Genomic DNA, 19,316 nt, shown 5'->3' on the forward strand with positions numbered 1-19,316 from the left:
CTTTGGTGTGTGGGCCAACGTTCTAACCATGAGCTACACCAGCGAGGGTAAACTCATGGCTTTTCTGCCTCACTCTTTCTCTCTTGGGTCACTTGCTCTAGAGAAAGCCAGCTGCCATGACGTAAAGGCATTCAAACTGCTATGGAGAGGCTGTGGTGAGAAACTGAGGCCTCCTGCCAAAAAAGAGGCAGGTGAGCTATCTTGGAAACAGATCCTTCAGCCCCAGGCAAGCCGTTGCCTCAGCATTATCTAAGGTCTTGATTGCAGACCCTGAGCCAGCACCACCCTGCTGAGCCATCTCTAACCCCCAGAAACTGTGAGGTATGTTAAATGCTTGTTTTCAGCTGTCCCTCTCAGGGGATGTAGTTTGAGGTGAGGGGCGGTGTGTAGGTCACATGAGATGTGTAACCCAACAATTCTATCTCCCTCAGCCTTTGGATTCCCTCTGTGTCATTCCAGGGAAGCTTTGACATCTCAGCTTCACTAAAGGGAAGTAACCACTGAGTCTGTTTTAATCAACCAAACCAAGTACAGAGCCATGTTCTGTTATACGTGTGCCAACACGGCAAATTCACAATATACAAGTGCACCCAGACCAGTAAGCTTGGCTCAAACTAGTATTATAGTCTGTCCTTCATCTCACATTCTTAGAATCCACTTCCACACATATTCTCCAGGCTTCTACCTGTATCTATTAGCAAAATCTTGTAATTTTTTTGTACAAGCTATTTCTTCTAGTCAATTTGTACTTTCATTGCCAGAGTGTGATGAAATCCTAGTGATGGGTCTACTGGTAACAAGTGGGTCAGACAGCACTCAGTTGGATGAGTCTTGAGAATGGAAACTGACCCTGGTGATGTTATTACAGCATTTTCAAACAGGAAAATACTAGTTTCCTGAGGCACAGGGAGGCAAGCTGCTTCTCACAGGCAGGGAGGCTCAGAATGACCAGGAAATTTGGAGTTTTCAGCTTCGTCTGAGTCCAGATTTCCCCATTCCTAGTTTCTTTCTCAATCAAATGCCCTTCCTACAAAAGACTTGAATAGGCTGTGAATTCAACTGGCCTGGTAATTCTGCAACCACACGATTAAATGCTGTTTGATTTTCAGCTACCTTAGCCCTCTGACTGTAAATATGAGATTCCTTTTGGGCAGTCACCAAAGCTCACGGGTTCTCTGACCATGACTTCAGCTGAACATTTAGAAGAACTAAGCTGGTGCCCGGCAGGAGTGGCTCAGTTGGTTGGGCATCGTCCTGCGCACAGCAAGGTTGCCTATTCTATTCCCAGCCAGGGCACGTACATGGGTTTCGGGTTTGATCCCCGGTTGGGGCATGTAAGCAACCAATCAATGTTTCTCTCTCTCTTCCCCTTTAAGCATTCCCTCGGGTAAGAATTAAAAAGTAATAACAAAAAAAATTTTAAAAAGACCTACACTTGTGATTTTGTTTCTGTAAGTGCTCTGGGGCCCTTAGAAGTACCCATCCCACCCTGGCTGGTGTGGCTCAGTTGGCTGAGCACCAACCATCCCATGCACAGAGAGGCTGCTGGTGCAGTTCCCAGTCAGGGCACATGCCCAGGTTGTGGGCTCCATCCCCAGTGGGGAGCATGCAGGAGGCAGCCGATCAGTGTTTCTCTCTCATCTGGGTGTTTCTCATATGGATGTTTCTCCCTCTCTAAGCATGTCCTCAGGAGAGGATTTAAAAAAATTAAAAATAAAAAGGCCTAAGCTTGTGATTTTGTTCCTGTAAGTGCTCGGGGGCACTTGGAAGTACCCACCCCATACAGCAGTCCTTATCGTCATCACTGCCAACAAGGGTGGCAGCCACCTGAGCCCTCAGCCAAGGGGGTGATCTGACAACCAGCACCCTGCTTCCCCTCTGTGAGGAGCCCATACCTGCGCTCCAACCCAAACCAATCTCCAAATCTCATCTTTGAGGATTTGTTTCCTCAGGTCGGAAAACATACCAGTTGTCCATACAGATGGAATTTAATAAAAAAAATTACAATTAGGTTTAAAGTTGTTAATTAAGTTACAAAAAGTATAAAAAGATAAGTCTAAGGGAGCGCAGAAGTAGCAAATTCAGAGAGCAACTTCCACCCGTCAGGATGAGGGAACAGAGGTGAAGTTATTAACTTATAGAAAGGGCGCCCTGGAACTGCAAATTTACCTCAGGAAGTGTCCAGCTGCTACTGACGTCTCTCAGGGGAGCACAGCAAAGCTGTTTCTCTGAGTGTTGGCAAAGCTGCAAACCAGACTGAGCTGCTGAGGGAAGAAGTGTTGGCTCCTCAGGGAACTGCCAGGCAACAGGAAGCCCCCAGAAAGTACCACAAACAAACAGGAAGAAGCAATCCTCTCTCCTATCTAGGCTTCCAGGCTCTCTGTAGCGCCCCCTAGCGGGGCTGCTGGCCAAGCCGAACCGTGATTGGCCCCAGTATCGCTAAGCTTGGCAGAAAAGGGTGGGTTTGGAGAGAAGAGGCAAGAGCTTAATAACTGACACCCAAGTGCCTACTAATTTAAAAAAAATAAAAGGGAAGAAAGAAAATACGAAAACTATGTTCTATGTTGTCGTCTAGAGCAAAGGCAGTCAGTGCCTCAGTTCACAAAACAATCAGAAATATGAGACACCCATAAGAAAAGTTGTCCCCTAACAGTGGGGTGTCAAGAACAGGGCAGGAGGGAGACTGGTCTACTTTGGAATTGTTCAATAAAGGTAGTCAGCAATTCTAAATAACATCAATGATAAAATGTTCTTTCCCAAAACAAAATTTAGTTGCTCTAATTTTACACTTGCTGCAATTACAGTTGAATGTTGTTTTAATTATATGTGTTATTCAAATTAGCACATGTGACTTATCTTCAAATAAAAATTATATATACATCAAAGTTACTTTGGGGAACTCTGATGATACAATCAATCTCCCAACACCCGGGGACTCAGTCATGTGTGTTTGTTTAGAGTAGTTTTGCAACAGTTCAGAATGATTCAAGCTCATTTTGGGTGCAGCTCATATTTTCCACTCATGAAGGACTATGCATTTCCGCGTTTAAACAGTAAGTAGCACAATGATGAAGGTGAAGAAATAGAACTTTCACTTATTTCAATTCTGCTATCTATGTGATTAGTTTTTAAGTGTGTTTAAATTGTAGAGATATTTGAAAACTGCTAGAATTAATCCAGAGGGAGGGGAGAGCTGAAATTTCTGGAATTTATTGTAAAATGAGATTTTATGAATCTGTCAACATACCCTTATGTGTAACGACTTCCTAAGAATGAGTATCTGATGCTTTATGAGAATTTTTTGAAATTAAGTGTTCTTTGATAAACAAAGTGAAAATTTACAAATCTACCTATACTGAAAATGAATATGCATTTAAAAATTCAATTGTCACAAACTCATTCACAAATCTGTAAAAGTTAAGTCTTGAAACAGAAACTAATTTTCTTATTCACACTGTAACAGGCTATTGTGTAGGTGTTTTTCCCCATTAAAAAATCATTCTTATAATTAAACAACATTAAAGCATTAATTTTTTCCTTAAAAAATATAAAACGATGTTGCCTTGGAAGGGAGAGCCAGAATGAAGGCTCTTAAAAGCACAAGAGGAGTTTCAACTTGATAAGCCAAAAAACAGCAAAGGGACTGAAGGTTTCCGAGTTAGGAGAGTGACACAATAGTGATTCGGAACCTCCTTCTCGGTCGCTTTTCTTTCTCTGTAACCAGATAGGCTTCCCACAGCCACTACACCCAGATTGTACTAACAGCACTAGGAAAGAAGTAGGGTACAGTCCATTCACAAGGGAAAGACTAGTGTATGTGGGAGAGCACCAAAGACAAATAAGTGTGGAGGGTGGATTTAAAACATACCTGCGAATTCTTTGCTATTCCGACCGTTAATAGGTGCCCAACTTCCCACCCTTTGAATATGGGTTCGCATCATTGACTCACTTCTAATGAACAGAATGTGGTGGATTTCAACGTGACCTGTGATGCTAGTCATAAAAGAAAATACCAAGAAAAGGTAATACAGCTTTCGTCTGGCTCACTCCCTGAGGTACTCACCTTTGGGACTCAGCCAATGTGTGGTGAGCAGGGCCAGGACCAGGATGTGACAAGTGAGATACTCACCTTGGGTGAGAAATGGAAGGGATGCCAAAGTCTCAGTGACCAAGAAAATAATATTGCATATTTCTTAAACTCCATGCAAAACAAACAAACAAACAAAAAAAAGAGAATTTTAAAGAGACAATCTAACCAGCAATTCTCACTTGCCTTACTCTAATACCAGCCATCACATCCCGTGTTTTTTTAAAGGTCTCACATATTTATTACTAGTGCAGAAACATATTAACAAAGAGAAAAAATCATTCTTCCAATAATTTCCCAATAAAACAGGCCCAACTGTCCAGATAACAGTGATCTTTTCAGCATAAACCCAGACACAGCATAAATACATGAGCTACCTCCTGTGCAATTCCTTATAGACCCAGCTTGGTTCTTCTCATGTCATGTCATACCTGATTTTATTACCAATTTTCATCCAAATCCACTGGGGAATGGGCCAATTCTGCTTCTGTTTCCTAGCCAGGAACCGCTTGATCCTGGAAGTCTTGCGAGAAGACATGGCAAGAGTCAACCACATACACGACGACAGTGGAGAAAGAGCAGGTCCTGTCTTTATGCAAAATGTTGACATTTTGTTCATCATGGGTTTGAGGTTAATTTTTTAAAATGCTGCATTACATTATTAATCTTGATTACTGCAGTAGGGATCCCCAAGATTCATATCCACCCAGAACCTCAGAATGTGCCTTTATTTTGCAATAGGGTCTTAGAGATGTAATTGGTTAGGATGAGGTTACACTGGATTAGGGTTGGCTCTAAAACCCAGATTGGTGTCCATCTGGGAGAGGAAGGTCTGCAGATACACAGAGACACACAGCAGACACCAGGGAAATAAGTCATGTGAAGACAGAGGCTGAGACTGGAGTTACGTTGCCACAAGCCAAGGATAGCTGGGAGTCCCCATAAGTTAGGACAAGGCAAGGAAGGATTTTTCCCTGGCGTCTTCAGAGAAAGCATGGCCCTGTGGACAACCTGATTTGGGGATTCTAGGCTTCAGAACTGAGAGAGAATACATTTCAGTGGTTTTAAGCCACCCAAATTTGTGGTACTTTGTTACAGCAGCCCTAGCAAACTAATACAATTATGGACATTTTTATGCTCCTTTAAACTCCGTACCCCAGAAGAGTGCCTTGCTAGCCCCACCTGGCGCTGCCCAGGAGGCTTCTGTGTGGGGCATGGGAGGGGGTGCATCAGAGCAGCAGGAATGCACTAAAACCTAAGGCTCAAAAAATAAATAAATACATAAATAAAAATTAAAAATAAAATCTGAGACTCAGTATTAACATAATCAACTCGCTTTGGGAAAAAGCGATTTCTTGAATAGAGACTTGTTTTAAAAATTTTTTTATTACAATTAAAATTACAGAAAAGCAAATCAATTCATTTCAATCAAAATAACTCATGTATACATCATATTTATAAAACAACTGTACAATAAAATATATAAAATGTTTTCACATTTTGTACTTCAATCATCATCTTCTTCCTCTTCATCACTGATCACGTACTTCTTATGCTTTTTATTTGCTTTATCATCATCATCTGCTTTTCTCTTTCCAGAAGGTTCACCTTCCTAAACAGATAAAACATTTTAAAATCTAAACATCAATAGAGAATATTTCTAGAAAGGTTTATCAAAAGTAGCATTGAGATGAATGACACTATGAAAATTCAAAATAAAGTAACTATTTTAAAAAGAACATTCACCAGATGAATAAAAACAGTGGTCAAGGTCATGACCAGTTTCCAAATCTACAAGTGCTAAAGGCATTAAAAAATGACAACTATACCGAGTAATTATACACAAGCTATAAAGATGCAGACAGCTGAGCACTGGCCACGATCCCTTTCCTTTCCATTGTTTTTGTGCTTCCTCACAGGTCTTGCCCTCTCCCACAGTTTCTCCTCCTACTCATTTTTCTAACTCTGAAGTAACCTAGGTTTTCTAAAGTTTTTACTGCTTACAAAAATAAGGGAGGATCAGCAGCTGTACTTTTCTCCTCTTGTAACTTAGACCCTGTTGGGAAGGGAAACTAGCATTTTCTGTTCAGCTATGACACGTCACTGTGCTAGCCACTTTATCTGATATTTACTGTAACACAACAACTTTACAAGGCAGCAAGCATCTCCCACTGAATAGGTGAGGAAACAGACTCAGAAACGTGAGGGAACTTAAAGGGTAGCCCCAAGATTCAATAATCCAGTTCATTCTAATCTAGACTCATGCCCTTTGCTTCATACATCAAGGAGTGCTCTGATGGGTGATGCTGCTGGTTCCCTGGTATCGGAAATTAAGCTCTGAAAACTCCCCTGTATCCCACAGACATGACCAGGCTCATGGTACTTTTAGGCGGGATTTCATGTCAAATATTAGAGGGGGGCTTAAAGCAGGTAGGACTTCTTTCTTACTCTTTCCCACTGTAACCCTCGGCCGAGACTTGAACTGGAGCAACATGAGGACACAGTGCAGAAGTTGGGAGGTCCAGGCAGAAGTAAAACCTTTGTTGTCAAGAAGGAGGAAGGGGAGAGTACAGGGAGACCTAACAGAGTATTTGGGTGAGGAATTAGAGGGTAGTTCCTAAGACAGACAGTGAGAAGGCACTCACAGAGGCATTTGCAAGTAGGGCAAATAGAGGTTTGTAATTGCCCAGCCTCAAACAAGGCTACTTGATGGATCACATGTTAAAATCTCCTCCCTGAGAAACCAGGAATAAAGAGAAATCCCACGGCACTTCTCAATTTTCATTCACAGTCTCTGCTTGCCAAGAAATAAAATAGCATCTGCTCAAATGAGGATTCCCATTTGCCAACAGTTCAACACACTGTAAACGCATCAAGATGGTTCCTATATCACTTAAAACAAATATGCTGCAGGATAATTTTACAATTTGTGTTTAGTTATCTTCCGTAGCATGCCACTTCTAACAATGACTGAGAAATATTAAGTCTTGTGATTAACAAACAATAATGCAAGAACAAAATTCTGCTTCACATGAGAAAAGAGCACACAGCAGCTCAGTTCACAGAAGGCCAAAATGATCAAAATGTATTAACATCATGGGTAACAGGAACACAAATCTATTTCCTGGATGACAGAACAATCTTTTGAATAACCCTCCCACTGAAAATAACTAACAGTGATGGGAAAATATAAACAAATCAATGTGATAGAAAGAAAATAAAGTATAATCAGAGGCCAAAAATGAAGTGAAAGCAGGGCCCCATAGAGAGAAGTAGTACACGAAAGCAGGCTCTCTCCCTGAGGACATTTACCAAACTGTGAACTTGAGCTTTGGTTTTGCTGCCTCGCAGGGTGCTGAGGATAGGAGACAAAGGCCAAGTGAGCAGATTAATAGCAGGCCCCAAGTACTCATCTTTAGTGTAATGGTGAACCTTTCTGTGAAACAGGGGCCAGGTAATAAATGTCTTAGCTTTTGCAAAATACACGGTTCTATTGCAACTACTCAATACAGTCAAATAAGCCAGAGTAGAGAAGTGGCAGGTAACTTGCCAGCCCCTGACTTAAGGACTAAAGAATAATTTCTAAACTCAAACATCAAAACTAATTAGCAGGGGATTAAAAAAAATTCTAGGAAAATTCATAACTATAAGTCAGAAATCATACTTCCAGGTAATCTAAAAAACTTTATTCCCAGAATATAATTTAAAGTGGGCCCAAGCAGCTGCTATCCAAGGCACCTGGCAGGAATCCATCAACCTGGGCCTCAAACATTTCCACTGATGTGAGCTAAGTAAATACTTTAATCACAAATACATAGAGAAATCAGTCATCATGAAATAGAGCCAGCAGAAGTACAGTAAGTCCTCACTTAATGCCAACCGGTTCTGCAACTTTAAGTGAAAGGAGGTATAAAGAAACCAATTTTACCATAGGTTAACTGATATAAACAAGAATTAAGTTCCTATGGCAGCGCATCAATGTTGTAATAGGCATTATAATCACACATTTAAAGATTTCAGGTACTGGAAACAGAATAAGAGCTCATATAAATAAGTTTAAAATATTTAAAGGCATAAAAAGAAGAAACAGAAAATATGAGTTAGGAGCAGTTTTTAAAATAACATTTGAAAACAAAAAAACTAAATCTCTAGTGATGAAAATGAAAAAGTAAAAACTCAGTGAAAGGTATTTACAACATGTAAGACAGAACTGAAGAAAAAAGCAGTGAATTAGAAGTAGAGTCTGAAAAAATATCCCAGAATGCAGAGAGACAAACACATAAAACTATGAAAGGCAGTTTGAGAGTCATGGAGGGTAGAGAAGGAATTAGATGCATCTACTCGGCTACGTAAAAGAGAGAAAAAAACGGTACAGAAGTAATATCTGAAGAATTAATGGCTGAGAAACTCGTAAAACTAATGAAAAGATACCAATCTACAGATTTAGAATTCTAATGAATCCCAATCACAAAAGTACAAAGAAAGACAAAACAGATATCACAGTATAATTCAAGAACACCAGATTTTTGAAAAAATCTAAACAGACTTAAATAACGTAAATAAGTCTTGGAGATGTAATGGTAAGTAGAGTTAGTAACACCGTACTGTATATTTGAAAGCTGCTAAAAGAGATCTTTAAATTTGTCACTGTAAGAAAAAAAATTTACAACTATGTGAGGTGATGGATGTTAACTAAACTTATTTCAGTGGTACCTCAGTTTTCAAATGTCTCCGTTGACGAACATTTCAGTTTAAGAACACCGTAAACCCAGAAGTGCGTGCTTTGGTTTTCAAACACACCTCGGAAGTTGAACATGCCACACAGCTTCCGCTGAGGGCAAGATCCTGAGGCCTAGCTGTCAGCTGTGGATCCCTCGGTTTTCGAATGTTTCAGAACTCGAATGGTCTTCCAGAACGGATTACATTAGAAAACCGAGGGACCACTGTACACACACCAATCGAATCATTACGTTGTACATCTGAAACTGATATTTGTATGTCAATTATATCTCAAAAAAAGATTTCAAATTTCTTAGTACCTGTACTCTTATAATTTAAAAAGGGTACTGTTAAGAATTTAAGTTAAATTACTTTGAAATAATTTTTTTCAGTAACAATTGTAACTTTAATTTCCTGAATTACTTGGTATTATTTTAAATACTATTTCATCTAAATAAAAAAAAATCCATTTTTCCTACTATCAGAATCATTTCCATAACTTAAAAAAAATCAGAAATACAAAGAAAAAAAGAAAAAGGGATACCCCCCTGACCTACCCACAATGAATGATTTCTAGTTCTCTAGTCCAGCCTTGGCATCTCAGGGCCATGTGGTTTTTCTCCCAGGCCTTTCCATCCACCTGGCATGCCTACCCTGACCCCTATGCCCGGCAAGCTAACACTCTTTCCTCAACACCTAGTAAAGACCTCCTTCTCTGAGCAGCCTTGCAACACCCATCCAAATAGGTGTCAGGCCCTCCCCTGCGCCACTCCTAGTCCTGTTACTACGCTTGTCTCACTGAGTTTCAGTGAAGTGTGCAGACATCTGTTATGCTCCTGGGCTGTGAGCTCATCTTCATTCCGGGACCTGACCTGTGGGTATGGAGTAAATCCTTAGAATAAATTTGGTTTTACCTCATCACTGGTGAGTTTCTTTGCTTTGAGTAATCTTTGAGCCTTATCTTCTTCTGACCCTTCATCACTGTCTGACGAATAGATTCTGGCTCGTTCCTCTGAAAGCAAAGGAATAAGGTGTGAGTGACTTTCAAAGCAGTGTCCATTCCTGGATTTTTCTTCTGATGAGTATCTTTAGTTCCTTCTGTACATTCTTCCAGAGGAAACAAGTCATTTAAAATGTTTTGACTTATAAACAGATACAAGTTTAGATATGTTGCAATGAAGCACTTACCCTCTCAAAATACAAGAGTGGTTCATGTGACCACTTTAAATATTAAAGAGGCTATGTGCAAGGTGATTAAAAAACAGGCACCACTACTCCAAAATGAGCTATTAAAGCCCGAGCCATTCTTTCATGGGGAATAACAGTTAATTCCAAAATAAGCTTTGAAGATAAAATCGAGAGGTGGTTTCCTAGTCCTGTAGAGACCTTTTGTCACAAGGTAGACATTTCAAAAGGAGGTACAGATGAGTGGTAATCTTCTCTGATGCCCCAGCACAGGGAACTCGGGGGGAATAACAGCAGCCTGCTGCAGACCAGCCCCTCGCCTCAGAGCCCAAAGCCTTCCCTCCCCACCCTCCCTGCCTATCTGACTTACTGGACAGAACTGAACGCTAATGAGCTGGCCTGTTAGGTTTTAAGTCTCTGGTGAATTGAATATTACATACTTTCCCTAAAAGCATCCTCAATTTTTTGTGTTTATTTCGGGGTTTTTTGTTTGTTTGCTTTTAATCCTCACCTGAGGATATTTTTTCCATTGCTTTTCAGAGAGAGTGGAAGGGAGGGAGAGAGAGAGAGACAGAAACACCGATTGGCTACACATGCCCTGACCGGGGCCAGGGATGAGGCTACAACCGAGGTACATGCCCTTGGCTAGAATTGAACCTGGGACCCTTCCGTCCAAGGGCCGATGCTCTAAACACTGAGCCAAACCGGCCAGGGCTTATATTTTTATGTAGTTATTTCCACAATTGGTCTTTTCTGTGGGAAATTAACACGAACAAAAAAAATGCAAGTTCTCTGTACTATAGTTCAGAACTAACTCATAGGTAGGAAGGAAGGTGCAAAGCGCACCACAACAAATGCAATCAGTATACGAAAAGGAGAGAGGGGTTTTATAAGACAGTCACAGAGGGGGAGATCAAAGTGTTCTTAAAATTTATCACTCAACAGGGACAAACTAGGATGCATGGTCATCCATGGTATACCTTATATTGTACGGTAACTCCCAAAGCTCTAATAGAGCTAATTTGGAGAGGATTGGAGAGGATTAAAGCCTAATTTTCAAGATCCAGAACCCGATATTCAGAGATGTAAAGTCACTTTCCCAGAGCTGAGGAGTGGTAAAAACAGGAACAGCAATTTCAGGTAATATTTATTTAGTACCTGTTATGTGCCAGGCACTGGGTGAAGTCCTTTACATGTACTACATCCTTCAATTCTCAAAACCACCTCATGGTGTAAGTACTAATTATTAATAGGTGGTTTTTTCATAATTAGGTAACAGAAGGGAGGTATTGTAACTTTCCAAAAGTCATTGAACCAAAACATGGCAGTCTGAGATTAGAGCGAGCAAGATCGGGTCAGCCCAAGTCTCCTACCTTCAGGTTCAGTCTACTTTTGAGGTCATCCCGTTACCAGCTGTGGGGAAACCTTTGAGTGCAGTGACTGAGATAGATGCCTCTGAAGTTGGGTGACCTTGGTTCAAGAACTGTCCACTTACCAACTATGTGTCTTTTGGGTAAATTTACTCAACTTCTCAAAGTCTCGGTTTCCTCAATAAGAACAAGACAAAAATGGACCTTGAGGACATTATGCTGAATGAAGTAAGTCAGACAAAGACAATACTGTGTGTTCTCACTTATATGTGGAATCTAAACAAACAAACAAAACAAAACACACCAAACTCATAGACACAGAGAACAGACTGGTAGTTGCCAAAGGCAAAATGAGTGAAGGGAGTCAAAAGCTACAAACTTCCGGTTAAAAAATTAACAAGTGATGGGAATGTAATATAGAGCATGGTGACTACAGTTAATAACACTGCAGTGCATTCGAAAGTTGCTGAGAAAGCAGATCTTAAAAGTTTCCCATCACAAGAAAAAAATGCTGTAGCTACGTATAGTGACAGAAGCTAACTCAACTTATTGTGCTGATCATTTCTCAAAGTATACAAATATCCAATCATTATGTTGTACACCTGGAACTATTATGTGTTAGTTACACCTCAATTTAAAAAAAAGAGCATGACAGTAACACCAATGGGTTCATAACGTTCTGAGGATCAGATAGGATGCATGCAGGTAAAATGTCTGAGTGTTTGCCTGGGATTCAGCAGGCGCTGAATAAATGTTGACCATTTTAAATTACTGGTACTTGTGAAAGAAGAAAATATGCAGAAAAAAGAACTTTGAAAGGAAACACTATGTATTCCCTGAAAAATTTAATTTCTTGATTCCCAATTAGTAATAAAAAATGTTGAGAAAAGTTCCAAATAGAATTGGCAAACTTTCAAACCAGAAAAGCAGAAGCTCAGGGACAAGTCTGAAAGTGGGAGAGACAGCAGTTTCAACTTTGTTAAGCTCACCTGAAATAATTTCTGCACCAATTAGCTCATTAGACCTTCAATTATATCACCCCTAAAATAAAACGTCCAGTGAGTGGGCATTCAGAGCATGCCCAATGCAAAGATAAATTCATGAACCTTGAAATGAAACTTCTGCACAAACTCACCTCGAATGCCCCCTTTGTACCGGTTTTTAATGGCAGCCAAGCTGATGGACTCCTCGCCTTCCTCTTCCTCGTCATAGCGATCAGGTTCTAGGTAACTAGCACTCAGGCCCCGCTGGTGCTGCTTCTCTCTCATTCGGCGCTGCTGAGACTCCCTCCGAATAGAGGCCCTCAAACGTTCTTCTTCTTTCTGTAGAGAAGCAAATAAACCACTGAACTTGAAGAAGAAAAAAGATCTAGTTTAGTGCCCATTTGAAACTATTTTTACTGTAAAGAACATGTAATGCCTGGCCCAGGGTAACACTTATTTCCTGCCTTCAGAGTCCAGGTCTCGCCCAGCCACACCTGCTGCCACACACAGTGATCGCCTTGCTTAGTTCTAAGGTGTGAAGGCCACACAAGGGGGAAGAGGCAGAAGGCCCCTCACACTCACCATCTGATCAGAACTGGCACAGGCACAGCCTTGGCAGCCACAACGTCTCCTGTGTTGCCAGGTAGAGCCCAGAGCAGCGACCAGCCTGAGCAATGCCATTCATGCCCCGTGGACGCCTGAGGGAGGCTGCTGCTGTTCACTCGAGACAGACACCTGACTCACCCAGGCTCCACCAAACCTCCACAGTGCCCAGGTATTCCTGTCTGGGCCCCTCCGCTCCTGACGACAGGATGGGAAGGTGCAGGTAGGGCAGGGTCCCTGAGCCCCAAAGTAGAGCCTTCATCCCCTCCCACCTGCCCGGCATTCTGCCTGTTGGGTTCACAAGGCAGAGACAGGATATGACAGGTCAGGGATATCCTGGCATTTCTCTAACTCCTCACTTAACTGCTCTGTATTACTGCATACAACTCTCATTGTGCTGCTAGACATTCTATGCAGCAAATTGTTTCACTGCGTAGAATGTGGTTGTGCTGAGTGTAGAGTAAAAATCACGGTGAGCAGGACTAGGACTAAGAACAACTAGCTGACTCGTCGTGTATTTCCATGGAAGCTGGGGCAAGTGGAGGAGGGCCTGGGGCACTTCTCAGGGTGCTCCAGAAGGGTCTTCCAATAATACTGAAAGGAGTCTGCAGGTCTCTCCAGCTCCCTTGAGGAGAAAAGGTGGGGAAATGGAGCAAGAAGCCAGACTTCAAAGGTAATGCCCCTGCACACCACTGGGTTAGGCACTGCTACTGAATCTGGTTTAGTTAATCTGCCTCCATGAACAAAATACAAGGAGTAAAAGCTGAGGCTCAGGGCCAAACTTTCAGCAGAGCCCCACAGTGAGATTACAAAGACAGACTGGAGGCAGCCTGAGCGTCTTAGCTCAGAGTGCCCTGCTGCGCCAAGGAATGCACTCGCAGGAAGCAGGCAGGGCAATGGCCGAGACCTAGCAGGGGTCAGAGAAGACAGACAGGAGAGAACGAGGCTGTACCACTGCCTCCAGCTTCTCAAAGCAAGTGCTGCACAAAAGGCCAATGGTGTGAATACAAACACACACTCCATCGTTTAGAGACAATGCTCAACAGCTGAATTTGTGCCTAAGTGACAGTTGTGTCAGCTTTGAAAATCAACCAGGTAGAATGTCACAAACTGCCCTTAAAAACCACACCTCTTCTTTGCCTGATGCTCTAGGCCCCTCTCCAGTTCAACCTGTCCTACTTTTTATTCTATTTTAGACTAAAGCTCTAGCAATCCCACTGGTTTTTGACATGGATTCTAAACCAGACACAAGCGATTTAATTATATTTGCGAGTATGTGCAGAAGTTCAGATTCTTTCAATCACCAGGATGATCATTCATCCATTGTTTGGTAAAAGCTTAAGACACGAATCCAGCACCCTGTTCATGCCAGCTGGAAGGAATGGAGGTGGGTCAATAAGAGATGATTAACAAACGTTTTGGGAAGTGCTATTCTTAATATACCAAAAATCCCAGGATAAGCTTAGCAAACACACCTTAATCATCTCCGTGCGCTGGCATTCGGGATCACGACCAGCCATCGGTAAGATTCTAATCTTCTGTGTCTTTGAACATCTATCTGCAAGTGACAGGGTCATCTTTCTATGTGTGGCACTGTCTGTAGAGTGAGGTCTGCAGGAAATGAACAAAAATGTCTCATTATTTACCATCTACATTTGTGAGCCAGTCATATGAACATCATAAAAACAAAAGGCCAGTGACCATTTCTTAGTCTCTAGAAAAAACAGGCAGGGACACTAAACTGAATATACTAGGTGGGAGATTTTGAACTTTCTTCATTCAATGGCTCACTGAACCATTCTCATCTCATGACTAAAGTAAAAAATGGAAAGTTGGAACAAAAAAGGCATTACAAAGAGCGAGCCCCCTCTAAAGTGGTATGTGGAGAGGCTCAAGCAGCATTTACTGAATACTAGGTGCCAGGCACAGTGCTTGTGTTTTACATATTATATGAATTCACTGTTGCAGCTACTCTGAGATAATTATTACATTTTGTACATTAGAAAACTGAGGCGAAGAGAGGTTGAGAAAGTTGCATAAGGTCACACAAGTGGAAACGGGACCCAAATACAAGTTTATCTGATTCCAAAGCCTATATTTTTGACCATTACAATTCTCAAAAAGCTAAGTCATAACCAAGATTATTGTGCCCTTTAAACACAGCATTACCCAAGGAGGATGATCTGTTTTGAATCAAGGAAGGAAAAACCCAAATATTTCAGTGTAGTGGCTACCCAGTCTAGAGAAGGGAAAAGCTCTCGCCAGCTGACCTGAGTGGTCTGGGCTGCTAGGGGGATACACCCCTGGAATATTACTGGGTGCAGCAGCCTACGGAACAGGATGCCCCTAGCCCTCACACCCGCCCTTCCTCTGACTGCGTGCACACTAACAACCTCTAGTTACCAGTCTCCCAGATCCATCTTACTAAAAAGACAAGACACACTGACTAGTGAGTATTCTAGGCCTCTTCACAGTTACAGTAACCACTTGAATTAATAAGCTAGCATTCTGGTTTACATAATAGTCTCTTGTAAGTTTGGTCAGCACGACCTGGTACCCTATGAAACAGCAACTTTTAGTGCACTAGATAGGACAGCCTTTGAACCTAGAGAGCCAAGAACCAGATCTTGGCCTTTGAAAAACTATACTGTGAGATTATGTCAATCAGAAGTCAGGCATTTGGACAACATCTTTATTTCCCTGCTTTACTGTAATAGTCCGCTGATAAGAACAGTTACCTGAAGGTGAGTTTGGTTTTAAAGACGGCTTGTCCCTGGAGACCGGTGCCTTGTCTTATAAAAAGATGGTTGTGATCTCCTTGCAGTGGAGCTTTGTAAACATCAAACACTTCATTGCCCAGATGCAGAGACATGCTGAAAAGAAGGAACACCTCACATATTAAAAGCCATACAGCTTTCATCCTACCATTTACTTCACTTAAAATGTGATTCAACTGCTGATTTCTTTCCTTACACAGAACCCAGAAGAGAGTAAATAAGGCATGATGTGAAAAACAACCTACCTTGAAGTAAAACACGCTGTGGCATTTACTCAGCCTCTACTACCTTCGCAGTGAAAGGTCGTTTTTCTAAAATACCAACTTATAGCCCTGGCCAGCACAGCTCAGTGGTTGGAGTGTCGTCCTGTACACCAAAAGGTCATGAATTTGATTCCCAGTCAGGGAATACGCCCAGGTTTCAGGTTCGATACCCAGTCGGGGCCCATGCAGGAGGCAACTGATCAATGTTTCACTCTCACACTGATGTTTCTCTCTCTCCAAAAATCAACAAAGATTATTATTAAAAAACAGAAAAGATAAAACGTTGACTTACAGTGAGCAGGGTGCAATGGGGAGGGAAGCTGTTGTAACTTTTCCAAACTATTATGCTGTAGCCAAAAAGTAAGTTCACATTTTCAGCCACCAGCCTGTATGACCCTCAACTACCTATTTATTTCTCTCAGGTTTCCTATTCAATGTCAGGGACTAAGCAATGGAAATTCTTTAACAAGAGGTGGCCCGCAAATAAGGTCTTATTCCAAAACTCGATCCCTCCTAGCCACATCTGGGTGTTTCAATACTCCTTAGGCATTTGTGCTCACCTTCCATCTGTCCACTTGACTATCCGAGCATTGCTTTCTTTAATTTCATTTCCTTCTTCATCCCGTCGTATCCGCCATCGTATAGTATTTTCTACCTGTTTTAAAACAAAGGTGCCTTAGACCATAGTAGTTTATGCGTTTTTCCCTCAAGAAACACGTAACTATAGAACAATGCATAGCTAGTGACAGAAAAACAAAACATTGAAGCCCTCTTTTTTTTTTTTTTTTTTTAAAAACGTATCTTTATTGATTTCAGAGAGAGGAAAGGAGGGGGAAAGAGAGAGATAGAAACATCAATGATGAGAGAGTCATTGATCAGCTGCCTAGCCCACAACCCGGGCATGTGCCCTGACCGGGAATCGAACCCCGATCTCCTGGATCCTAGGTTGATGCTCAACCGCTGAGCCACACCCGGCCGGGCTGAAGCCCTCTTTTTTAATAATCTTCAGATGTTGAATAATTTAACAATGACCAAAATATGCTCAAGTGAATTTCTGAGCTCCTAATGCTAGAGGCACAGAGGGAACTGAGTGCAGAGCATCTGAGCAGACGCTGAGTCGGCAGTAGCCCTGGGATGCTGTAAGGCACAGTAAGAGCTGCTAGGACAGGGGGTAAGGCTTGAAGCCCTGTGAGGTGGCAATTTAGAACTGCAACTCCCTACAGAAAGCAGGTTCTCTTACAGGGCTAAAAACCCTGTAAATGTGGGACCAAAACACAGTGCCTACTGGCCCTGGGAGATAAGGAGGCGCCCCGTAATGGGTAAGGAAAAAGTAACACCCTATGAAAATTAAAACCCCAGGTTTGAGCAGATTTAGAGTCTAGCTTTATCTTAACTACATGGAGGGAAAATACCAGGCAGATCTGAAAAACAAGCAAGAGTTTTCTAAAATGAAAACCACTGTTACTGCAATTAAAACTCAGTGGGACTTCAGGGAAAATGCAGTACACTAAGTGCATGTAGTTTATCAGTGCTGTACCCTGGAAACCCACGAACGTGACAGTGAAGAATTAGAAAAGAGCGTGCTTCAGGATAAAGAGAATGTGAATTATTAAGACGGCAGCAAGGAGTAGCCAACACTGCAAACTGACAGCTCTACGCCTGTGCTTCCCTAGGCCTATTCCCCAACCTCAACCCTAAAAGCAGCTGCTCCCATTTCCACTTAGAATTTCTGGATCTCCATTCTGTTAGATGCGACTGTCTTTGCAACTGGCTTCTGATCATTCCCTTCCAGATTTCCCCTTTCCTTCTTTATTCCTCACCAAATAAATAAACAACTATAAGGCTGGCTGACTAAAGAACTCAAATAATATACATGAATTACATAGGATGTCATTCTGAAATTTGTTTCAAAATAGGGCACGGTGGGACATAGACGTAACAAGATTGTCCAACTTTACAAACATGAGAGTTTCTTATACTGTTCTCACTAGATTTGTGTATGTTTAAATTATTCTTAATAAAGGAAACAAAATAATCTGTCACTATTCCTCCCTTCCCTCTCATACAGAATAGGTTAGCCACATGTAAAAATACAAACACATATGGACCATCATTAACTGAGAAGCCATCTGAAAAATGCCTTCTATTATATAAGGTGCTTCTAATAGTAATAATAACAATAATAATGATGGTGGTGGTGGTGGTGATGCCAGGTCTTTCTCTATTGGAATGAAAGACACATTAAGGCACTTCTAAAGACAGGGGTACATACATAAACTGTACCCAGTTCCTTGCTCATTAAAAGATTAATTACACCACCAAGTGCCTCTAAGATTGGCCAGCCTAGTCTCAAGAATATTAGTCAAGAAACAAAGGATCCGGTGTTACTCTCTATCACAGGCTAAGGTTTTAAAAGACAGAAGGTCTGTTATACACCAACATTTTGTACTCTAAGCACCAAGGTTTTAGAGAAAACATTTATTTCTAAACTTTGGTGCTTATACTAGAGTCTGGTATTACATGATCTGAAAATATGATAGATATATTGATGCACTCACTGATGCATCATGATAGAAAGTAAGAGAAAATGCAAAAATCAATAAAAAGTAAACACATCAGGAACTACCACATTAATTTATGTAAGTGATGGGAAACAACAAAAAGCAGTAGAATAATGCCAGAGGCACTAAAACAGGCATGAAAAACACATACACATGTTCCAAGGAAAAATATTAACAGATGGGCTAATGGGAGCTGGGGAGAGGCAAGGAAAAGGGCAGCAAAGAACAAAAAGCACTCTAAGCATTACACCTATTAATTCCATCACCTAGAGCGAGTTATTGGTGCCTGTTTATCTCCATTTTCTCATTTGATTTGCACTTTCATTAAGAGGGAGGAGTGGTGAAATATCACTGAAAAGCTTTGGAAGCCACGCATTTTGGACAGAAACTATTTTACATCAAGGTTCCTTAGGTACTTGTGGATTTATCAGACTTAAAGGAATCAAATTGTTCTAAAAATTCAGCCCCTTATTCTAAGAATGCCAGACTGTGACTTCTTAACATTCTACCACCACGTATAATATACACTGAAAAAGTAAGTGTTTAGAGGAAATCCTTCAGATTTAAGAATTTAAAATTTAGTATAATGAGTGCAACTGCTTCTTGGTCTTTGGCACAACTCAGCTCTAAAGCATCTGCTTAATCTACATCCACCTTGATTAAAGGCAGAGGCCTTCCCTGGCTAGAGGTAACCAAACAGTATAAGGTATCAAAGAGAAGTATTCATAGGAATTTAGTACAATAAAAAATCTCTCCTTAGAGTCAACA

General features: G+C 41.3%; 1 protein-coding gene across 2 annotated transcripts in view; it reads right to left on the bottom strand.

Annotated features, from left to right (window-relative positions):
• Positions 1–5,457: 5,457 nt before the first annotated feature.
• LOC308558893 (RNA polymerase-associated protein LEO1) overlaps positions 5,458–19,316 on the bottom strand; it is a 32,107-nt gene continuing 18,248 nt past the window's right edge. The window contains exons 7-12 of one of the 2 annotated variants that reach the window (XM_081140895.1): positions 16,548–16,642; positions 15,686–15,820; positions 14,423–14,558; positions 12,497–12,683; positions 9,721–9,818; positions 5,458–5,695 (exon numbers count right to left, since the gene is read on the bottom strand). In XM_081140895.1, coding sequence (XP_080997021.1) covers positions 5,627–5,695; positions 9,721–9,818; positions 12,497–12,683; positions 14,423–14,558; positions 15,686–15,820; positions 16,548–16,642 — 720 coding nt within the window. In that variant the 3' untranslated portion in view covers positions 5,458–5,626. Of the gene's footprint in view, positions 5,700–9,720; positions 9,819–12,496; positions 12,684–14,422; positions 14,559–15,685; positions 15,821–16,547; positions 16,643–19,316 lie in introns of both variants that reach the window. The other variant, XM_081140894.1, reaches the window with a different exon arrangement.

This window comes from Miniopterus schreibersii (assembly GCF_964146895.1).
Source record: "Miniopterus schreibersii genome assembly, chromosome: 1".
Taxonomy (NCBI): Eukaryota; Metazoa; Chordata; class Mammalia; order Chiroptera; family Miniopteridae; genus Miniopterus; species Miniopterus schreibersii.